Raw genomic sequence first — 19209 nt, forward strand, 5'->3', positions numbered from 1 at the left:
TACAGGAAACCCTCTCATTTGGTGCACTACAATATTAGTGGTTACAATTAATAACAGACGTATTATATTCAGCTGCTATTTATTCTCAGATAAGTTGTATTTTTCTCTCAGTGAGAGGTACAGACGATATTCATCATTATTCTCTAGTGTTTGAAGATGAAAAGGAAAATAAATGCTTTAACAAGTTGAAATGAAAAACATTGAATGAGTTAAAAATTAATATCAGATTCGTGTCTCAAAAGTGTTATGATCTCTTCAGCTCCCTGAACTATGAGAGCACAAGAACACTGAGTTCATTTAAAAAACTACTTCTTTCCTTCATAAAAGAGAACTGAGTGACACAAATTCATTAAGAAAATTAACACAAACTCCTGAAAATGAACTTTGACAACTTTGGATGGTGTTTCTTTGTCATGTCTCTTCGTTGCCGCTGATCAGGACAGATTTCTATGAAAGAGATGCTTTATCGTGTCACTGCTGGATCTGAAGATGATCTAGTTACTGTGATCGTGACCGTAGACTAGATCATTGATCAAACTCTGACGTGTTTCTCTCCAGTGTGAATCCTTTCATGTGTTTCAAAGGTTTCGACATACAGCGCCGTGTCTTTTGTGCTGTAATATTAGGAATGAATCTTCTCCTTTGTGTGAATCTTCAGGACTGATGCTCAATGTTTACCGCACTGATCACAGTTAAATGGTGTCTCTTCAGAAGTGATTTCAGAGCGAAAGCCTGAGCCGCTTCTTCCCAGTGTGAACTCTCATGTGAATCTTCAGCCTTGATTTACATCTGAAACATTTTTTATCAAAAATCAAAAAGGTTCTAGAAAAAATAAAAATAAAAAAAATCACTTGGGTTTTTATGTGCTTTAGTCTGTCCTTTTATTTATTCTTAATTCTCAGCGTAACTCTGGTGAGCATCAGCATGTTCTTCAGCATCATGAATGAATGAAGAATAAACACCAACCTCTTTGTTCTTCAATATCTTCAGTGCGTTTCATTCTGGTTCTGGATCACTGGCGTTCCCTCTGTCCTCTCCTTCCAGATGCTTTCTGGTAGTTCTGACAAAAACAAACACGTTTCATTTCCAACAGACACGATGTGAGATGAATAATCAATATTTCAGACTCTGCTCAGGCTAATCACATGTTTAAATCACATAATCCAGTCTTGGTTTTGATGTGGACCAAACCTTCAGTTTGTGTTGTTCAAAACTTTTACTAGGATTGGGACAACTTTCAGGAACAATGTAATAAAACTTTAAAATTGGTCAAATAATACAACATTTATATGTAGTATACACATTTAAATTTTGCAATTTTATTTGTTTACAGTGATAAAGTACACACACATCCCTGACAGCAACATAGTCTCGGCCCAGATCTGGCCCACATCTGATCCGCGTGTAATTCACATGTACCAGATGTGGGCCGGATCTGGGCCACATTCTGTTGCTGTCAGGGATTAAGACATGATGTGAGATCAACCAGCAAAATGTCCTGCTCATCCGGGCAGTTAAGAAACTAACTTACACAGAAGTGACAGTTTCTCAACACATAAAGAACTAGATGATTGTTTTTCGTATGTGTGACTAAAGAAGATAACTGAACGAACCTCTTCCCACACGGATCGCTGTAATGTGGTTTCTCCACTGTATGGATCTTCATGTGTATCTTCAGGTGACTTTTAAAAGAGAAACTCTTTCCACACTGATCACACGTGTGCAGCTTCTCTCTGCTGTGGATCCTCTCATGTGTTTTCAGAGATGATGACTGATTGAATCTCTTGTCACAGTGTGAACACTTGTATGGTTTCTCACCAGTGTGAATCCTCTGGTGCAGTTTTAAATTGTTTGCTGTAGTAAAACTCTTCCCACACTCAAAACACATATAATCTCTTATATCATTATGAATTTTCTGATGCACTTGTAAACTGTAGAGCAGTGAAAAACTCTTTCCACACACAGAACATGAATGTGGCTTTTCCTTCGTATGAACTACCAGGTGTGTCTTCAGGTTTGATGCCCTAAGAAATGATTTGCCGCAGTGATCACATGTGAACATCTTCTCTCCGGTGTGGATCCTCATATGAATCTTAAGGTGTGATGATTGCGCGAAACTCTTCCCGCACTGATCACACGAGTGTGGTTTCTCTCCAGTGTGGATCTTCATGTGTCGACTAAGATTAGGTTTTTGTGTGAAGCTCTTCCCACACTGATCACATGTGTGCGGTTTCTCTCCAGAATGAACTGTCATGTGAACATCATGATTATGTTTGTTTGTGAAGCTCTTCCCGCACTGATCACACGTGAACGGCTTCTCTCCAGGATGAACTGTCATGTGACGCTCAAGACTATCTTTCCTTGAGAAGCTCTTTCCGCACTGATCACATGTGAACGGCTTCTCTCCTGTATGAGCTTTCATGTGACGCTCAAAATTACGTTTGTTTGGGAAACTCTTCCCACACTGAGTGCAGGTGAAAGATTTCTTGGCTCTTCTTTTCTTTAAAAATGTCTTTTTAGTCTTTGAGCGACTCAAAGGTTTTTCTCCAGGTTTGACGTGATGTTTCTCCTCCACTTCACTCAGTTCTTCACTCTCCTCCTTCACTTCCATCAGCTCTGAAATGAAAGAAAAAAAAATAATTTCGTTTTCAGTACATCAAAATAGTTCAAAGAGAGAAATATGAAGTGAAAGGACATAAAAGAGAGCCCTGATGTCTGTGTATTGTTTCACAAAGTAATGTTTAAGTAAAGCCTGATGCCTTTCACAAAAGAAAGATCCCAGTCTCTTCCAAACAGTGAGGTGTTGGAAATCTCAGAAGCGAACACCAGGAGACTCAGTTGAATCTTCTTAAGCAGATCTTTATTGAGAACATGTGCTGTTGGTCGCTGCAGTCAACAAGTCCAACTAAGGCAGTGTACGTTGTAGTTTAAATACATTTTAGGGATAGAGACAAAGCACCTGGGAGACGACCTTAAACAAAGCATGCAAATGAAGTATTCAGGTATAGGAACCCGTCCCAGACTGTAGAGTGTCACCAGTCCTAATCCAATCAGCATAACTATTCAAAGAATGGGACAGGGGCTCCAAGAGCCATTAAAGACAAAAGGTGAGAGTCTCAGTGATCTGACTCATTAGACATACAATAAAGAGAAGAGGAACTGGCAGAAAACTCTTTCTGGAAACTTTGCTTAACAGAACCATTCATCTAATGTCATCATCTTTACCTTAAAATGCTAAAAACACTGTACTTCACCTTAGTATTTCATGGGATGTTATGTCAGGACATAGTTTTTTAATCGGATCAGTATGGTATCGGCCAATACTAAATCCCAGGTATCAGAATCGGTATTTGAGGCAAAAAAGGCGAATCGGAGCATCACTAATTCAGGTGGTTTATAAAGTTTTATATATTTTTATGTGTTCGAATTATTTTTATGTTTTATTTGTTACTTGATATTTTAAAAAAAAAGCATGATATTCTATGGTATGATGGGAGTACAAAAAAATAATCTCAGTCCATTGTCTCAGTGTTTCCACAGACTGTACAGTGTTGATCACATTCATCAACCCTCTTACCAAAGTTACTGTAAGAAGAAGAATCTCTATAACTATGAATAACTGATACAATTTATTAGAAATATAACTTTATCAGTAACTATAAATCAGATCTTGCTCAAGTTATGATTACAACTCTGTCAGCCATTCTGGAAAGTTAATTTACTTGATAGTTTACTGATTATTGTTTAAAAAATATGTTGTAAATATATTGAGAAATGTCCAAAGTTTTGATAACATGGCTACAAAATAGTGAACTAGATATAAATGTAAAATAAGAGCTAAAATAATATTTAGTTCGACCTGATGTTGACAACCAGTATAAAAGTTTCTCAAACCTCCTTTTACTGAACATTTTTGAAAACCAAAAATGAAACTTTTGTACCCATTTCGTAGTTTAACTGTTTATCTAAATGAGCTGAAGTGCTTGAATCTTTCTAACATGAATGTTGATCAGCATCATGAATGAATGAAGAATAAACACCAACCTCTTTGTTCTTCAGTGTGTTTCATTCTGCAGGGTTCTGGATCACTCACGTTCTCTCTGTCCCCTTTAATAAACTTTGCAGATTTCATCTCTTCCTGATGCTCGTCTTCACTTGTGGACTGATGGGAATATTCCAGCATTTATTGATGAATTGCAACAGGAGGAGCTTAGCTGATGATGTGACTCCCGTGGGAGGAGCTTCACTGATGATGAATTCCAGTGTGGGAGGAGCTGATCTGCCAAAATGAAAAATATATCAGTTACGGAGTTTGTTTTTATAATAAATGATAACAGAATATAATGTAACAAAATGATTCCAAGTATAAATAATGGTAAGAAAAACTGCTGAAATCATAAACTCATGCACACATTTGTACCCAACAAATCCCCTCAGTCTGTTGACACCAATGAAACGAGCTTTAAGTGTCAATTTACAGCAGATCTGAAGACATCAGCACAATAAATGAGGTGAAAACAGTGTTTTCAGCAGCTCTGTTAACATTGATGATTCTCAGACTATCAACACTCATTCAAATTCAGCAGATCTGATTATTTGAGTCAGAATATATGATAAAGACTATAAACTGCTCTACTGAAAGACAATACTGTTATTTCTCAAAATATGACATGGATAAAACACCAATAACACAAACACGAATGACACTCATCCACATCAACCACTACAGGTAAATTTCCACAGCAGCATAATATGCTCATATGAATCTAAATATAGTTTGATTTTCTGACAAGTACATTCATTGCAGTAATGAAATCAGATCAAAACGGACAATGATTATAAAATCTTTAAAAATAAAGAGCAGCACAAAGCGATATTTAATGTTTCCTGTGTCAAACTTTATTCATCTATATTATTTAAAATGTCTCACGTGGCTCATTATAGGCTCAATGTAAAGTATTTAGCAGTATCTGTTCCAGTGTATTTTAACAAGTAACTTACAAATTTGATCAGTCAAAGATGTGAAAAGAGTGATAAAATGGCAGCAGCAACACCTGAGATCGATTCCCATCAATTCCCCTCACAGATCTCAAACTTTGACATCACTAAACATTAAAACGAACACACGAAAGCTACAAAATCGCTCAGGTCTGAATGAATTCAACATATTTTCCTCACACACACACTCGCTGCTGCTGCACTAATATTTATTTCAGTAGGAAGACGCCAGAAAAGGCACAAAAGTAGCGCTGTGCCCGATGAAAACAATTCAGAGACGAGTCTGTCGCTTAAACAAACTGTATTTACAAGTTTCCTCCGCCCCATGAAGCCTTGCGTCAAAAGTGGGCGTGTCTTCCGGTTCGAAGTAAACAAGACTTTACACTCATTCATTCAACAATTGACAGTCATTCACAGGGTTCCCACTCCTTTTCAGCGATCATTTTCCAGGACTTTTCCAGGACATTTTCAATTTTACAACAATGGGAATAAAAGACTGGGATCACGCCCTTAAGTAATATATTGCTCTCTAAGTTTTTAAAGGTGTAGCTACAGTTTATTGCTATGACTTAACTATAAAATCAGTTTTTAATATGAGCTCTTAATCATACATTATAACTATGGAAGCTTGTTTCCGCTAACAGAATTAAAAATAAAAAAAGGTAATTGCGACTTTTTCACATCTTTTTATCTCGCTGTTCTGACTTCAATTTCTCACAATTGCGAGTTTACATAATTGTGATTTGATAATCTCAATTGCAAGATATAAAGATATAAACTGTCAAATGCCAGAGAAAAAAAAGTCATAATTGTGAGAAAAAAGGTCAGAATTGTGTGATACAAACTCGCAGTTCTGAATTTTTTAGAATTGTGAGATAAAAAGTTGCAATTAGGCTACCTTTTTTATTTTTTTATTCAGTGGCGGAAACAATATTCCGTAGTTTATTGCCATGACTTAACTATAAAATCAGTTTTTAATGTGAGCTCTTAATCATACATAATGACAAATTGTTCTCGTTGCCAGTGTCAGTCATTGGAACTATTTTAATGTTTTGTTTTACTATTTGAAAATGAAAATATTAGTCAAAGACAAAGTCAATGAACAACAAAGATATCCATAACACGTAATAAAATATGTGGCAGGTCTATTAGTCTGCATTTACACAATGCACACATCTGTTTTTTTTTTATTGTTTTTTTTTTTTTTTTGGCAGTAAGTTTTGGATGATCATTATCTCTGCAAGATGGACTTTTCAGGGTAGGAGATGGACTAAAAATGAACTCCCACACCTTACTGCCAGATTCTGGAAGATGAATTCTTCAAACAGTGGTACAGGAGGATGTGGTGCTGGTCTTCTCAATCTGTCTGTCTATAAAGCCTATTAAAAAAAAATCAGTCTTCTTGCATTTGACTTCAATTCAGTATGTGATTCTTAAGTGGGGGTCATTTTTAGGATTCTTTACCTAACCTAACTCTCTGAGATCCTGACACCTTGCACTTCTGGAGACTCCAGGTAGGTTGCAGTTCTGGAAAATGGTGGCGTTGGAGACTAAAGGGGTCCTGATGGTTTCACACTTAATTCTCCACCTTAATAATTAATTCTTTTGCAGTTAACGTGTCTTCTCTTCTCCGGCTGTTTTTGTCTGACCCTGCTGACCCAATGAGCATTTTGCTGTCCAATGGTCATGCCTTAACTGCAGTTTCTAGTATTGTATTAGTATTACATCCTTCTCATGGGCATTTAATAATTTTTGACTTTTCAGTCTGAGTTAAATGTCTTGTTTGGCTCATTTTATCTGAGAAAGAAAACCTGCCTAATAATTCTGCACATTTCCAGCCTTCATGAACAATATATCACTTATAAATGATTAAATACAAAATGAATAGTTGTTATTAAGATTGATTGGTTTGGAATTGGTAAAATGTGTTAGGGAAAAAAAATTAGTTACCAGTTAACATTCGCTGCATGCATTTGAGCAGTTAATAACATTAGCTAACTGCTGCAAGTGGCAACACAAGACTAAACATCATCATTGAAAATACTACTCTCACGTGTCAAAACATCGCACTTTCTGCAACTAATGGTGATTGTTTTGGGCCAGTGATAAACTCTTTGTTCTCAACTAAAGAAAAACCCAAGGACATTTAAAAAAAATAATTTTCCAGGACAACAACAAGATTCTCCAGGACATTTTACATTTTCTCTAATTTTCCATGTGTTTTCCAGGAATGGAAAATTTGTCATCAATTTTCCAGGTTTTCAAGGTTTTCCAGGATGAGTGGGAACCCTGCATTCAAGATTTAGCGATCCAAACGTGTGAACGTTTGGCCTTTACTCAAAGACTTAAGATCCCAGCATCAACATTTGAACAATGTTTTACAATATAAAATGTTACAGTAACAGTAATTTTTTAATTTGTGTCAGGAGTGCACATCAATCATGCTGATCTAACTGATATTTATATTGACATAAAAAGAAAACACATACCTATTTAGTTTCACCTGCTTCCATTTATTTACGATCACAAGAATGCACAAAACAACTCCATTAAGGTTTAGAATACATTTAGAAATATATTGATAAAATATCATATGTTTACGTCACCTTTCTGAGCATTTCTATTCATTTTCCTCGAACTTATGCGATTGCAATCCGAGGAGGTTTGAGCGATCTCTCCCGTCTCTTTATACTGTTATCGTTTCAACCAGAGCAACAGAGGGAGCTCATGAGAGGAAAACAGGGTTGGGCCATTCCACCGTGACATTTGCTTGTTGTAACTCTTTGAAATTAAACTTTATTTTTTATCTTTTTTTCACTGAATCTAATACTACACATATTTAACTATTCAAATGTGTATTGGTCAATCTCAGGCAAATTTATTAAATTTTTTACAAGGTTTCTAAGCAGAAGATGAATGCATGTTTTCTCAGTCCTGTTACCAAAACTCATGTACCGTTTAAAAAGCACGTCAATTAATTCCTTTGTATTCACCTCAAGAAAGTGTTTATTTTAAAGATTTGTTCAAATAATTGATATTTGTGACTAAAAAAAAAAAAAAAAAAATCACTTTTTTTTTAAAGGCAAGGTGTCTTTGAATAATAATAATAATAATAATAATAATAATAATAAAAAAACACACAAAACAATTTTTTCATTTAAAAGAAGACAGAAGCCTCAGGTATATCATTTTTTAAATAATTTAATTTATTTAACAATTGTATAAATGATGGACCAAACAAAACTGATAAAAACAGTGGTTTAACTTTATTTTTTTTTAGAAAAATAAATAAATTTAGTAACAGGAATGAACACTGGGTAACAGGAATGAGTGTCCATATGTGTGAGAAAGAGAGTGTGTACATGGCCGTGTGTGCATGTGTGTGAGTGAGATTTCTGTGTTGAAGGGATGTGCTGTGTGCTAGTAGTACTTCACAGTGAAGGAGGTGGAAAGAGAAAGAAGGAGAGAGAGGAGAAGAGAGAGGGAAGGAAAGACAAAAAGGGGGTAAAAGTGAAGGATGCGGGTGTGTTTCACTCCTTCTCTTGCAGCATGCCATGAATGGGTGTTTCTCGCACCTGCATAGTATAGGTTCTCTCCGTTTCTACAATATAAGAAAGACAAAGACAAAAAGATGAAGTCACGTCGTGGTGGACTGGCTCCCTGTAAGTATTGTATTCACACTATAAAATTAATCCTAAAAGTCTACAATTTAAGTAATTTCAATTGTAAAACTCATGATACAGGTGAATAGTATTACATCAACTAATATTCAGACTATTAAATTAAATTACTCACTCCTGTTGTTTTTCATATGAGTAACAGGACTGAAAGTAACAGGACTGAGTTAAGTAAAAAATTATCAAATACATGACATATGGCCACATGGAGTACATGCTAATAGCATGAGGACACCAAGCAAATTCTAGTGACTTACCTAAAGTTAATATTTTTAAAATAAACACATATAACATCTAAGAAATAATTCAGGTAACAGGACACTACGATGAGATTGACCATCTCAGTCATAGTTAATATTTAATCAAATATACAGAAATTAAAATGAGAGGACTTACTTTTGTTCTTCTCATGGCCTGCATAAGATCCAGATGATGCAACTTCCTGTTGAAAATGTGTCTTGTGGAATGTTTTTTAGAGGGGGAAATGTGTGAGGGTAACAGGACTGAGTGGAAACCTGGGGACACGACTAAAATGAGTATTTTATATAACATATTATGGATTTCTCATGAAATTTCTTTTTGTTTAGCATAGATGCTATATGGAGTAACACAACAATGCAAAAATAATATGAGTTCTGAAAGGTTTTAATGATTGTATTTCATGATAAAGTTTAGGTTTAGACAGCAGGGACATGTAACAAATGCTATTTTTTAGTGTTCTGAGCAGTTTTTAATAATGTTTTAAATTATATTTAAAATTTGCCGTTAGAGTAATTTTCAGGACATTTTGCTTAACAGGCACGTGCACACATAGACATAAAAAGGGGCTTGAGCACCTGCCCTTTTTCTTCCTTGAAAGAAAGTGCCCTTTTTTCTGGGGTGCTTTTTTTATTTTATTTTTATGAATGAATATATATATATATTCCTGTTTGCGCACAGCTTCCCTGTCAAACAAATATATTTACTGAATAATAATAAAAAAATACTATTGTTACGTCCTATGGGTGTCTAGGGGTTGTTTTAGAGAACGTAACAAAGTTAAGGATTTTAAGAGCATTTTTCTGGGCCCTGCCACAGCACCACAACAGCAAGATTTCTTTTAACAGCTTTATCAAAGGCTAGCAAATCATAGCCAGGTTTCTTTGGAACAAAAAAAGTACAACTTAAGAGGGAAACAAAGGCTTCAGAAGGGGGCAATGCCAAAATAACAAACAAAAGTTTACCTTGGAAGTTAAATTCTTACTCAATCAAAGAAAAGAAAAACAACAGAATTTAAACTCACTCCCTATCTAGCCACAAACCAGGAGAAAACAGGATTACAAAATAAAAATGGCACCTCCCTATAGTTCCCAACTAATGATGAAACAAAACAGACAATCAGATGAAACAGCTTAAGGAGGTAAAACAAAGGAATAAAGTACTTCATCACAACAGAACTCTTAGCTTAGGAGTTTAGCAGGACTAAAGTGTTCAGTAGAAAGCAAACAGCTAAAGCAACAGCATTTTAGACCAAAGGGGAAAATGCAAACAATCGTACAGTTCCACAAAGGATGCAGCAGCAGCAGCACAACAAGAACAAGAACAGGAACAACAAGAACAAGAACAACAAGAACAGGAACAACAAGAAAAGGAACAACAACAACAAGAACAAGAACAACAACAACACTGGGCAGGACACCGATCATGCTCTGGAGAAGGATTCTCATTGGATTAGAGTTGTGCTCAGCTTTCATGCTGCTTCCCTCCTAGTTGGTAAGCAGGTACAGCTGGGGGAGCAATCAGGCTAGAGTGGAGAGTGGGAGGAGCCAGAGGAGAAGAGAGCAAGAGGCACAAACAACAACAGAAGAAAACACATCACAGTAGCATGAAGTTATCACAAAAATATACGTCTTTGGATGTAACAACTATCAGGTCGGCTTTGTCGAGTTCAGATGCCCTCCTTCCGCGACACACCATTCATTCCCACACTCGCCCCGCCCCACCTCACCTCGTGTTTGCTGCTGGATGACAACTTGAAAATACAACAGCTGTCTGGCGATGAGAAGCGAAAAAGAAAAAAGCCCTAGATGAATCCCGTGCATCTCTTTCAGGGAGCCTATGTATGTTCAGAAACGTGAAATTTTTGGCTATTTAAAGGTGAGACTATTTACACGTTTAACGCTGCGTTAATAATTTGTCCACCAGCAACACATCTGCCTGATCTGATAGTAATGCAATTTATGTCATGTTATAATTTCAATTATTTTAATGTGCTATGCAGTGCGTTTTGAACCATGGTAAAGATATCTGTAGGGCTGTCAATACCAGAAAAGGAGCATCCATGAAACGCATTACTAGACAGTTTTCTAAGGATGCATGATTTATTAAAACCATTTAAAAATCATAATACATCATTGCATAATGCTATCATTCTTAAATCTACGCTTACACAGAAGAATACATCAATAAAAGTTTAAACCCTCGCTCTGAGTGCGCCTGTTTTGATGTCCACATATTCTTGTTAAAGAAATTACAATCAGCAGGCTTTTGGCGCCCTCAGCAGGCATTTGTTATATATTATATACTTATAACATTTCAGGGTAAAAGACTCTTAATGTGTTTAAATATGCAGATTAGCTTGTTTTGGTTAATTTAGAAGAAATCTACAGATGCAAACAGACGGAGGGTAGTGAGCTTAAAACAAACTCCATCTAAAAGTGTATTTTGGAAGTTTTCTTTCCATTAGAGTAGAAGACATGGAAGCAAAAATAGACCAAAATCTTAAGATTGTCCACTACCACCAAAAGAATTAAAACGATTTATTGATTTGTGTAAAATAAACAAATTATTAGTGAAACTATATGTCCCTCACCTAGTGAACACTAAAGAAGACCATGGTCTCTGTGTGAACTGATTATTTTGTAGAAATCTGTGGAGTATGAAACAATTACGTGAGTGTGAGGGAATTAAAATAAATTGGTAAGGAAGTCGGAGTTGTGTTAATATATTTAACGTTTTATTATTTTTTTAAATAAATAATTATGATAAGTGCCCTTTTTCCACTTGAGCCCCTGCCTCCCAAAATGTGCTCGTCCCTGTTGCTTAATAATAAAATGTATTTGTTAATTTTTTATGCATATTTATACATACAATGTCCTGGGGACAGAAATGTGACCCATTCGGTGGAATGGCTCAATTACTTTTCACAACAGATGATCATTTCTGTGTGTAATATACCAACTTCCACTACTGTTGTTTCTGATCGCATTCTATCTACGAGTAATTAAAATGCTGTTTTTGCACTCAAAACCTACTTAAAGCATCAAAATAAGAACTGTACATGGACCCCTTAATTGAAATATACTTCATTATTCTTACCTGCAAGAAAAGATATGACAGTATAAAGTAAATCACAAGTGGAGCGTCTAAATTCTGTCATCTTCTTCTTCTGTTTTTGGCGCGTTGCATCCTGTGTGAATATCGCCACCTACTTTTGCTGTTATGCAGGTTTATTTTTAATCAATTTCTTCCTTGTTTTTGCTCTTTTCTAATTTCTCACATATCCATACATAGCCAAACAAATATTCATACTTGCATAATTAATCGATGCTCTGTCTTATTCCTTCTTCCCAGGACCCGCCTGGCGCTGCGTGTTCAGCTCCTCAGACTCTCCTAAGATCCAGAACAGACTAGAGCATCTATATTTAATCATTTCACCTAATCCAGTATATATGTATTTTATTAATGTCCTGTATCCAACTCTATCTCTATTAAAATCATATCCTAATAAATATTCCAAATCCTTATTTACCTTACCTTTTTTGTTTAAAAAATGATATTAATTCCTTTCTTTCTTCATCATACCTTTTACAATCAAACATGCTCCACTGTTTCTTTCTCCCCACACTTCTCACACAGAGCAGTCTCATGTATTCCAGTTATGAAAAATGAAGCATTCAAAACCATGTGTCCGGGTCTCATCCTAGTAATTATTACCTCCTCTTTCCTATTTCTACCACTTATACTTCTTTTAGTATTTACCATTTTTTTAATATTATATAAATTCCTTCCCTTATTATCGGTATTCCATGTTTCCTGCCATTCTATAGTAATATTTTCCTTAACAATAGCTTTTGTGTGTCATCTATCTGCTCGTCTCTGCATTAACTGCCGTATAACGCGTTCTTGAGCAGACCTTGTCGAGCGCTCCCCCTAGCGGCAAATTAAGAGATAACATTCTTGCAGATCTCTATCCACCTGTTCCAATAGGGGCGCTACTGTAAAAAAGAACGTGGGTACAACTTCCGGTGAGGCAGCGGAAGTAGCATACCAATTGTATTTTGTGTGCTAATTAGCGAAGAGGCTAAGTGTTTTTCGGATCATTGTTTACTTTGTAAAGTTGCAAACCTTAATGAGAGATGTCGTTACGGCGCTCAGGGACAACATTTCAGTTTAGTACATTTATTAGTTAATAATATCACAATACAATAAACAGTTTTTGTGCCCTTAATTGTCCTTATTTACTGACCTTCCACAAAAGAGCTGCTGCATGACTACAAGAGCGCGTTTCCACTGTCATATATGCGATGCTAAAGGCTATTCATGTTAACCATTGCGATAATAAATACACACGTTTATGGAAAATACCAGAGACTGCTTGAGGAACGTAGACATTTCTTATATGATTATAATCGTGTATTTATTTGGTTTAATGAATCTCTCTCTTCCCTGTGCCTTTGTTGATACCGGACAAATGTATACGCATATCTTTCACAGATTCACACACTCCGGTTAACTCATATAACTCATAACTCCTGTTTTCCGCTCATGAGCTCCCTCTGTTGCTCTGGCTGAAAGGATCAAGGTAGGTAGACAGGAGAGATCGCTCAAACATCCTCGGATTGCAATCATCGCATAATTTAGAGGAAAATTAACAGAAATGCTCAGAAAAGTGACGCAAACATAGGGCATGTTATCAATATATTTCTAAATGTGTAAGCCTTTGGACTTAAAAACTGTAATGATGTTGTTTTGTGCATTCTTGTGATCGTAAATAAATGGAAGCAGGTGCGACTGAATAGGTGTGTGTTTTCTTTTTATGTCAATATAAATATCAGTTAGATTTAGCATGATTGATGTGCACTCCTGACACAAATTAATAAATTACTGTTATTGTAACATTTTTTATTGTAAAACATTATTCAAATATTGATGCTGGAATCTTTAATCTTTAAGTAAAAGCCAAACTGACTGTCAACTGTTGAATGAACGAGTGTCATGTCCAGCTTTTCTTTACCCTAGTGCCACATATGATGGGTAAATATCATATTCACATATTAAGATACCCTGTAATTCAAACCAAACTGTGAAATATTTGCTTTTGATTCACAGTTATTATTGTCATCACTTCAGAAAATCTCCTCCAACAAAAAAGCTTTGGAAACATCCCGTGTTATAGAACAATGTTTATGTAAAAAGTCATTTTTTTATTTTTTTCTCTGTATCCCCACATGTTCACGTTAATTGTTCTGTATTATCTCTTTTTTGTACTGAATTATAATTATGCAATAAAAAAAAATAAAAAAAACTCAGCACATGGTTAGCTAGCACAGTTCTGAACAGTTGATCAATTTTATCACATAACACTCAAAAAAAACAATGATGTCACAACCAAAACTTCATCACATGTCTGGTGACTGTTTCGGTAGTGACAATTTTAGATTCTTTTGAGCCGCTCAAAGATGATAATCATCACATGGTTCGCTACTGAACAGTACACACATAAAAACTACATTTTATGGAAAAACACCCAAAAAAGTTTGTTTAATTGCAGAAAAAAGGTGTTTGGTAGTGACGTTCCTTAAAGTTACACACAGATTTTCAGACTTTTGAACACAATTAACTCAAAATGATGGATCTATCTACTATGAAAGAGAGGCTATGAGAGGGAGGGACACAGGAATATTGCCTGATCAAAAATGTGTTAAAATCAGTCTCAGACAATGGACTAAAACATACACTGTTTCAGTAGTGACATGAAAACTACTGAAACAGTAGTTTTTTTTTTTTTAGATAAAGTTTCATGATTTAAACATAAAATATAATTTTTTTTTTTTTTTTTTTTTTTTTTTTTTTTTATCTAATTGAAATTTAGGGGTTAGTGTTCGGGACATCCACCTCCCAATTGAAAGTACCCGATAAATGATGATTTTATATATATTAAGTTTACTAATGTTTTAAATATTATTGTGGGATTCAGTAGATAATAGAAGGATCTTAGTAAACATCTAAAATTTGAATACTTAAATGCTTTTTAAATGTGTTTTTTTTTTTTGTTGTTGTTGTTGTTGTTTTGGTTGTGAGACAGCAGTTCACACCAATTCTGTAGAATGGCCCATATGTCAACTGATCCATTTTTAGCTCATAGACTAAAGGCTAATCTACTCTTGTCGGGGTCTTTTATTTATTCTTGGGAAAATTATAATATTCTTCACTTTGTAATCTGTGGCTAGCTTTTTCTGTAGGTCTGTAATTGTTAAATTCTGCACTTTGTCATTGTTATCAGGTCCATAGTAACCCTGCCCTATGAACTCACCGTTCTTTACACAGCAGGTGGCTCTCCAGTAATACTTTGAGACAGTAACTTTAGGGCTATTTGTTGGAATTTTTATGTTGATTTCAGGAACTACACCAGTCACTACATAAGCCTTATAAGACTTGTCACAGTCTTTCAGATCCTCAATAACCTTCCCCTCATGTGTATTCCATGCACCCCGATTGAACGTTGAGTTCTGTGGAGCGGCGTTGGTCAGGGTGGAGGTGGCCAGCATGGAGAGATGATTGTCTGTGTGCTGCACCGGGTAGAGGTGACCTTTGTCATAGCCAGACTTATAATAGTCTGTATTCACAGCCTGATTATTAATGATTTTGCGACCTTTAGGACTCATACACGGCTCATCATTATTTCCCTTACATGGAGCAGTATCTTTATCCAGCTAAAGGACATGAGAAAAAAAAAAAAAAAAAAAAAACTGTTTCAGTTTTCAGTTTACTGTTTCAGTCATAATTCAAATGAATTATTTTCATTTCAAATAAATATACTGGTCCCACTTTAAATTAGGTGTCTTTAACTAATATGTAATAACATTTAAATGAATCATTTGCTACAATGCACTTATTGTGTACATACATGTTAATCATTGTACTTGTATTGAAAAAATACCTGCATGTAATTACAGCTGTAATTAATTTCTGTAATCACATCTATAATTACTGACCCCAGTTTACCTGTCCTAACTTTACGTGCATCCTCCTCAATAACAGCACAGGTGTTTACAGTACAACATCAACACAATAAGCCTATATACTGTACTTTTTTTTATGTAACTACATAGTAGCTAAGGACACCTAATATAAAGCATCACCAATATACTATAATAATATACAGTTGAACAATTACCTGAGGCTCGATGTACCAAACATCATCTCGTCCAATACTAAGGTGGCTCTCAAACAGATACGCAGAGTAGATGGGGATCCTCCATGTTGTGCTGTACAAAGTTGCATAAAAATACATTTTCTGATCGTTGTTGTCCCAAACACACTGACAGATGTGCTGGACTGAGACGCCCTCCGGTGGTGTGAACTGAGGAGGGACATCTTTCAAAAAGAACCGACTGCATTGACTAAAATCCTGAAAAACCTCACTCAGAGAGAGGTAAGGCAACAGAAGAAACACGAGAAGCTTCATGATGAAACTGGAGCTGTGAGAGCAGACACTGAATCTGTGAGTTTCTCTGGGTCAGAAGAGAGCGAGAGAGTAGAGAATATAGATGAACTCTGTCTTTTATAGAGTATAAGACACAAGGGGAGGGGATAAAATCACGTTTGTAGGTTTCACTACAAAAGTGTTCAAAAAAATAGCTGAAGAGGTTAACAGTGCACTGCTGATGATCTTAGTTTTAGCGCGTTAAAGGGTTTGTCTTTTACACTGAAATGCATGAGCTGCATCTTATGAACCATGTACAGTATTTTCACACCTGTGTAGATGATAGAGAACACATTTCACATGCCATGATCATCTTATCTTAAATCTCTCTCAGGATAATGATACAGCTAAAGTTTACAGTTTAAAGCTTCCACAATTCCCTATCCCTCTATGGACCACAAATTGAAATAAGAAACAGAAAAAAATCAACTGATGTGTTTTAAAGTTCAACTACATCTCCAAAATTTGTTTGTCCATTATGACTTATGGCCTTTGACCTAGAAAAAAATCCTTCATACAGTATTTTAAGGTTACATTACTGTATATTGTGACCTGTTAATAAGCTTTGTGATGTTCCAGTATCAAAATCATTTGAATACATTGGTTATTTTTCTCTTATGTCTTCATCACTCCAGATTTCACCAAATGAGTGCCTCAAATATAAAGTCAGTGTTTCCTTTTAGTGATCGTTAATGTGATTGTGGCGCATTTGAACTTTTTTTTCTTCTTGATTTTTGGTGTTGCATTTTCAGCCACATCCTTTTCTCACCTATTTAGAGGACAAATATGGAGTTTCACACATCAGCTTACTGAATTACATTACTTTCTCTTTAATATTGGCCCTTAAGGTGCAAATATAATGCATTTACTGCTATTTCACGAAAATCATATGCCACAGTACTTGAAAAACATCTGGCACAGACACAGTTCATATAAAACATGTCAGATGTCATCAGCATGTACACTAAACAAATACATTAAATGTAGCTGTGGTTGCCAGGATTTCACTATAAAAAATACAGTAACCATATTACAGTGATTATAAGATATTATTTTGGTGACTATATTAATACTTTGTATTTCATTAAAGTTACACCAAGTGGATGTTCCTGCTTCAGTTGTCATGGTTATTATTTGATCTCATCATTATGTTCAGGTGTATGTGTGTGTATGTGTGTATGTGTGTGTGTGTGTGTGTGTCTCACTTATCTATATATGTTCAGTTCTGTTTGAGTTTCATAGTCGGGTCTCATCCGTGTGTATGTTGTGTTGGACTGCTTATCTGATTTGTATTTGCCTTGTGGATTATTAAAGCAGGTTATACTTCATTCTTCTTCATTGTGTGTTTGTCTTGCACCACACAACCCGTGAGAGAAGACTCAACCCAAAAGTCAAAGTAAGCGGTGACTTGTTTTCCCATCACCAGTTTGTGTTTTTGCTTCTGTCCTCATTTGTTATGGACATCCCTGCTGTGAAGCTAATGTGCCTTGAGTGAAAATGAAGAGGAAATTATGCTTGTTTTGTTGTATTTTAGCTGCGGGTATGGAGCGCCTCAGGCAGATTACAAAACAATCATCTAGGTGGCCAGTGTCCACCCTAGCTCCTACTCAGCACTGGCCTCAGCAAGATTGTTCTTAAATAGTGAATAGACCCAATTTTATGAGCACTCGTTGTTTAGTGATGACTGTAAGAGATGGCCCAGTGGTCAGGGGGAATAATTACAATCAAGCTGGTCAGAGGTTTAGTGGATCCCAAAAAGGTGGTTTATTGCCGTGAGGTGAGGGAAAAATTACAAGGTCACATACTGGAATACAAACAAAAACTGTACAAAACAAAACTGCAACAAAGGCTACACCAAATACTATGGTCCAATTTGCAACAGAGTCTTTCCTTTGGCTTTCAACAAACAAGACTCAAGCTCTATAGCTCCTGATTATAAGGGCTAGCTCCCTCTTCAGACTGTACCAAATGAACAAGCAGGGTTCATACATACATACATACATACATACATACATACATACATACATACATACATACATACATACTACACAAAAGTAAAAAAAAAAAAAAAAAAAAAAAAAAAAAAAAAAAATAATTAATAATAATAATAATAATAATAATAATAATAATAATAATAATAATAATGAAACATTACACATATATACACACATGAATAACAATCTGTGTAAACCCATGGGTACTTAAACACACCATATAAAAATGAAGTATCAGCTGCAATTCCCCCTTCCCCCAGACAAAACTACCAATGGTTCAGTCCAATTAGGGGCATGCTAATGCTATACAAACCAGATTGATCCACATGGTCTGTTTGAGGAGAGGGCGGTTTGGCAACATTGGACTGTGACTGGAGCACTGATGGCAGGAAATGACGGTAGCTAGCCGGAAGCAGATCGATGGCACAGTCCCATGGCCGGTGTGGGGGCAGCTTGGAGGATTTCTTCGGGCAGAAGACATCACTGAAAGGGGCGTAACATGGATGGATATCCACCAAACATTTCTCCACTGGACTTTCGATGGAGGTAGTACAGACAGGAAGCGTCTCAGGACGAGGAGAGGGATGCTGTGGTAGAAGAGGGAAACCGTTCGGAAAACAGTTGTCGCCCCACTTCAGGATTTCGCCAGTTTTCCAGGAGATGACGGGATTGTGCTGCTCCAACCATGGGCGCCCATAGAATCACATCAGCGGTGGAATCCTCCAGAACCAGCAGATGTTGATGCTCAATGTGTAGTGTACCGACTTGTAGCTTGACTGGACCAGCACACAAA

General features: G+C 36.0%; 2 protein-coding genes across 4 annotated transcripts; both read right to left on the reverse strand.

The window, feature by feature from the left end:
* Positions 1 to 62: 62 nt before the first annotated feature.
* LOC127506977 (zinc finger protein 664-like) lies at positions 63 to 12151 on the reverse strand. 3 transcript variants are annotated; one of them, XM_051883787.1, is made up of 5 exons: positions 12033 to 12151; positions 4045 to 4279; positions 1614 to 2616; positions 967 to 1060; positions 63 to 789 (listed from the first exon to the last, which is right to left on the reverse strand). In XM_051883787.1, exons 2-4 carry the CDS (start codon positions 4181 to 4183, stop codon positions 997 to 999), a joined length of 1206 nt encoding a protein of 401 aa, XP_051739747.1. In that variant the 5' UTR covers positions 4184 to 4279; positions 12033 to 12151; the 3' UTR covers positions 63 to 789; positions 967 to 996. The 3 variants fall into 3 exon arrangements, with proteins under 3 accessions (XP_051739747.1, XP_051739748.1, XP_051739745.1); XM_051883788.1 differs by lacking the exon at positions 12033 to 12151 and adding an exon at positions 5002 to 5307 and having other exon boundaries at positions 63 to 822; XM_051883785.1 differs by lacking the exon at positions 12033 to 12151 and adding an exon at positions 5002 to 5306.
* A 1224-nt stretch (positions 12152 to 13375) lies between these two features.
* On the reverse strand, positions 13376 to 16313 carry LOC127507696 (endonuclease domain-containing 1 protein-like). Its single transcript, XM_051884989.1, has 2 exons — positions 16263 to 16313; positions 13376 to 15649 (listed from the first exon to the last, which is right to left on the reverse strand). Exons 1-2 carry the CDS (start codon positions 16311 to 16313, stop codon positions 15095 to 15097), a joined length of 606 nt encoding a protein of 201 aa, XP_051740949.1. The 3' UTR covers positions 13376 to 15094.
* Positions 16314 to 19209: the final 2896 nt, after the last annotated feature.

The sequence above is a fragment of the Ctenopharyngodon idella genome, chromosome 24, assembly GCF_019924925.1.
Source record: "Ctenopharyngodon idella isolate HZGC_01 chromosome 24, HZGC01, whole genome shotgun sequence".
NCBI classification, from domain to species: Eukaryota; Metazoa; Chordata; class Actinopteri; order Cypriniformes; family Xenocyprididae; genus Ctenopharyngodon; species Ctenopharyngodon idella.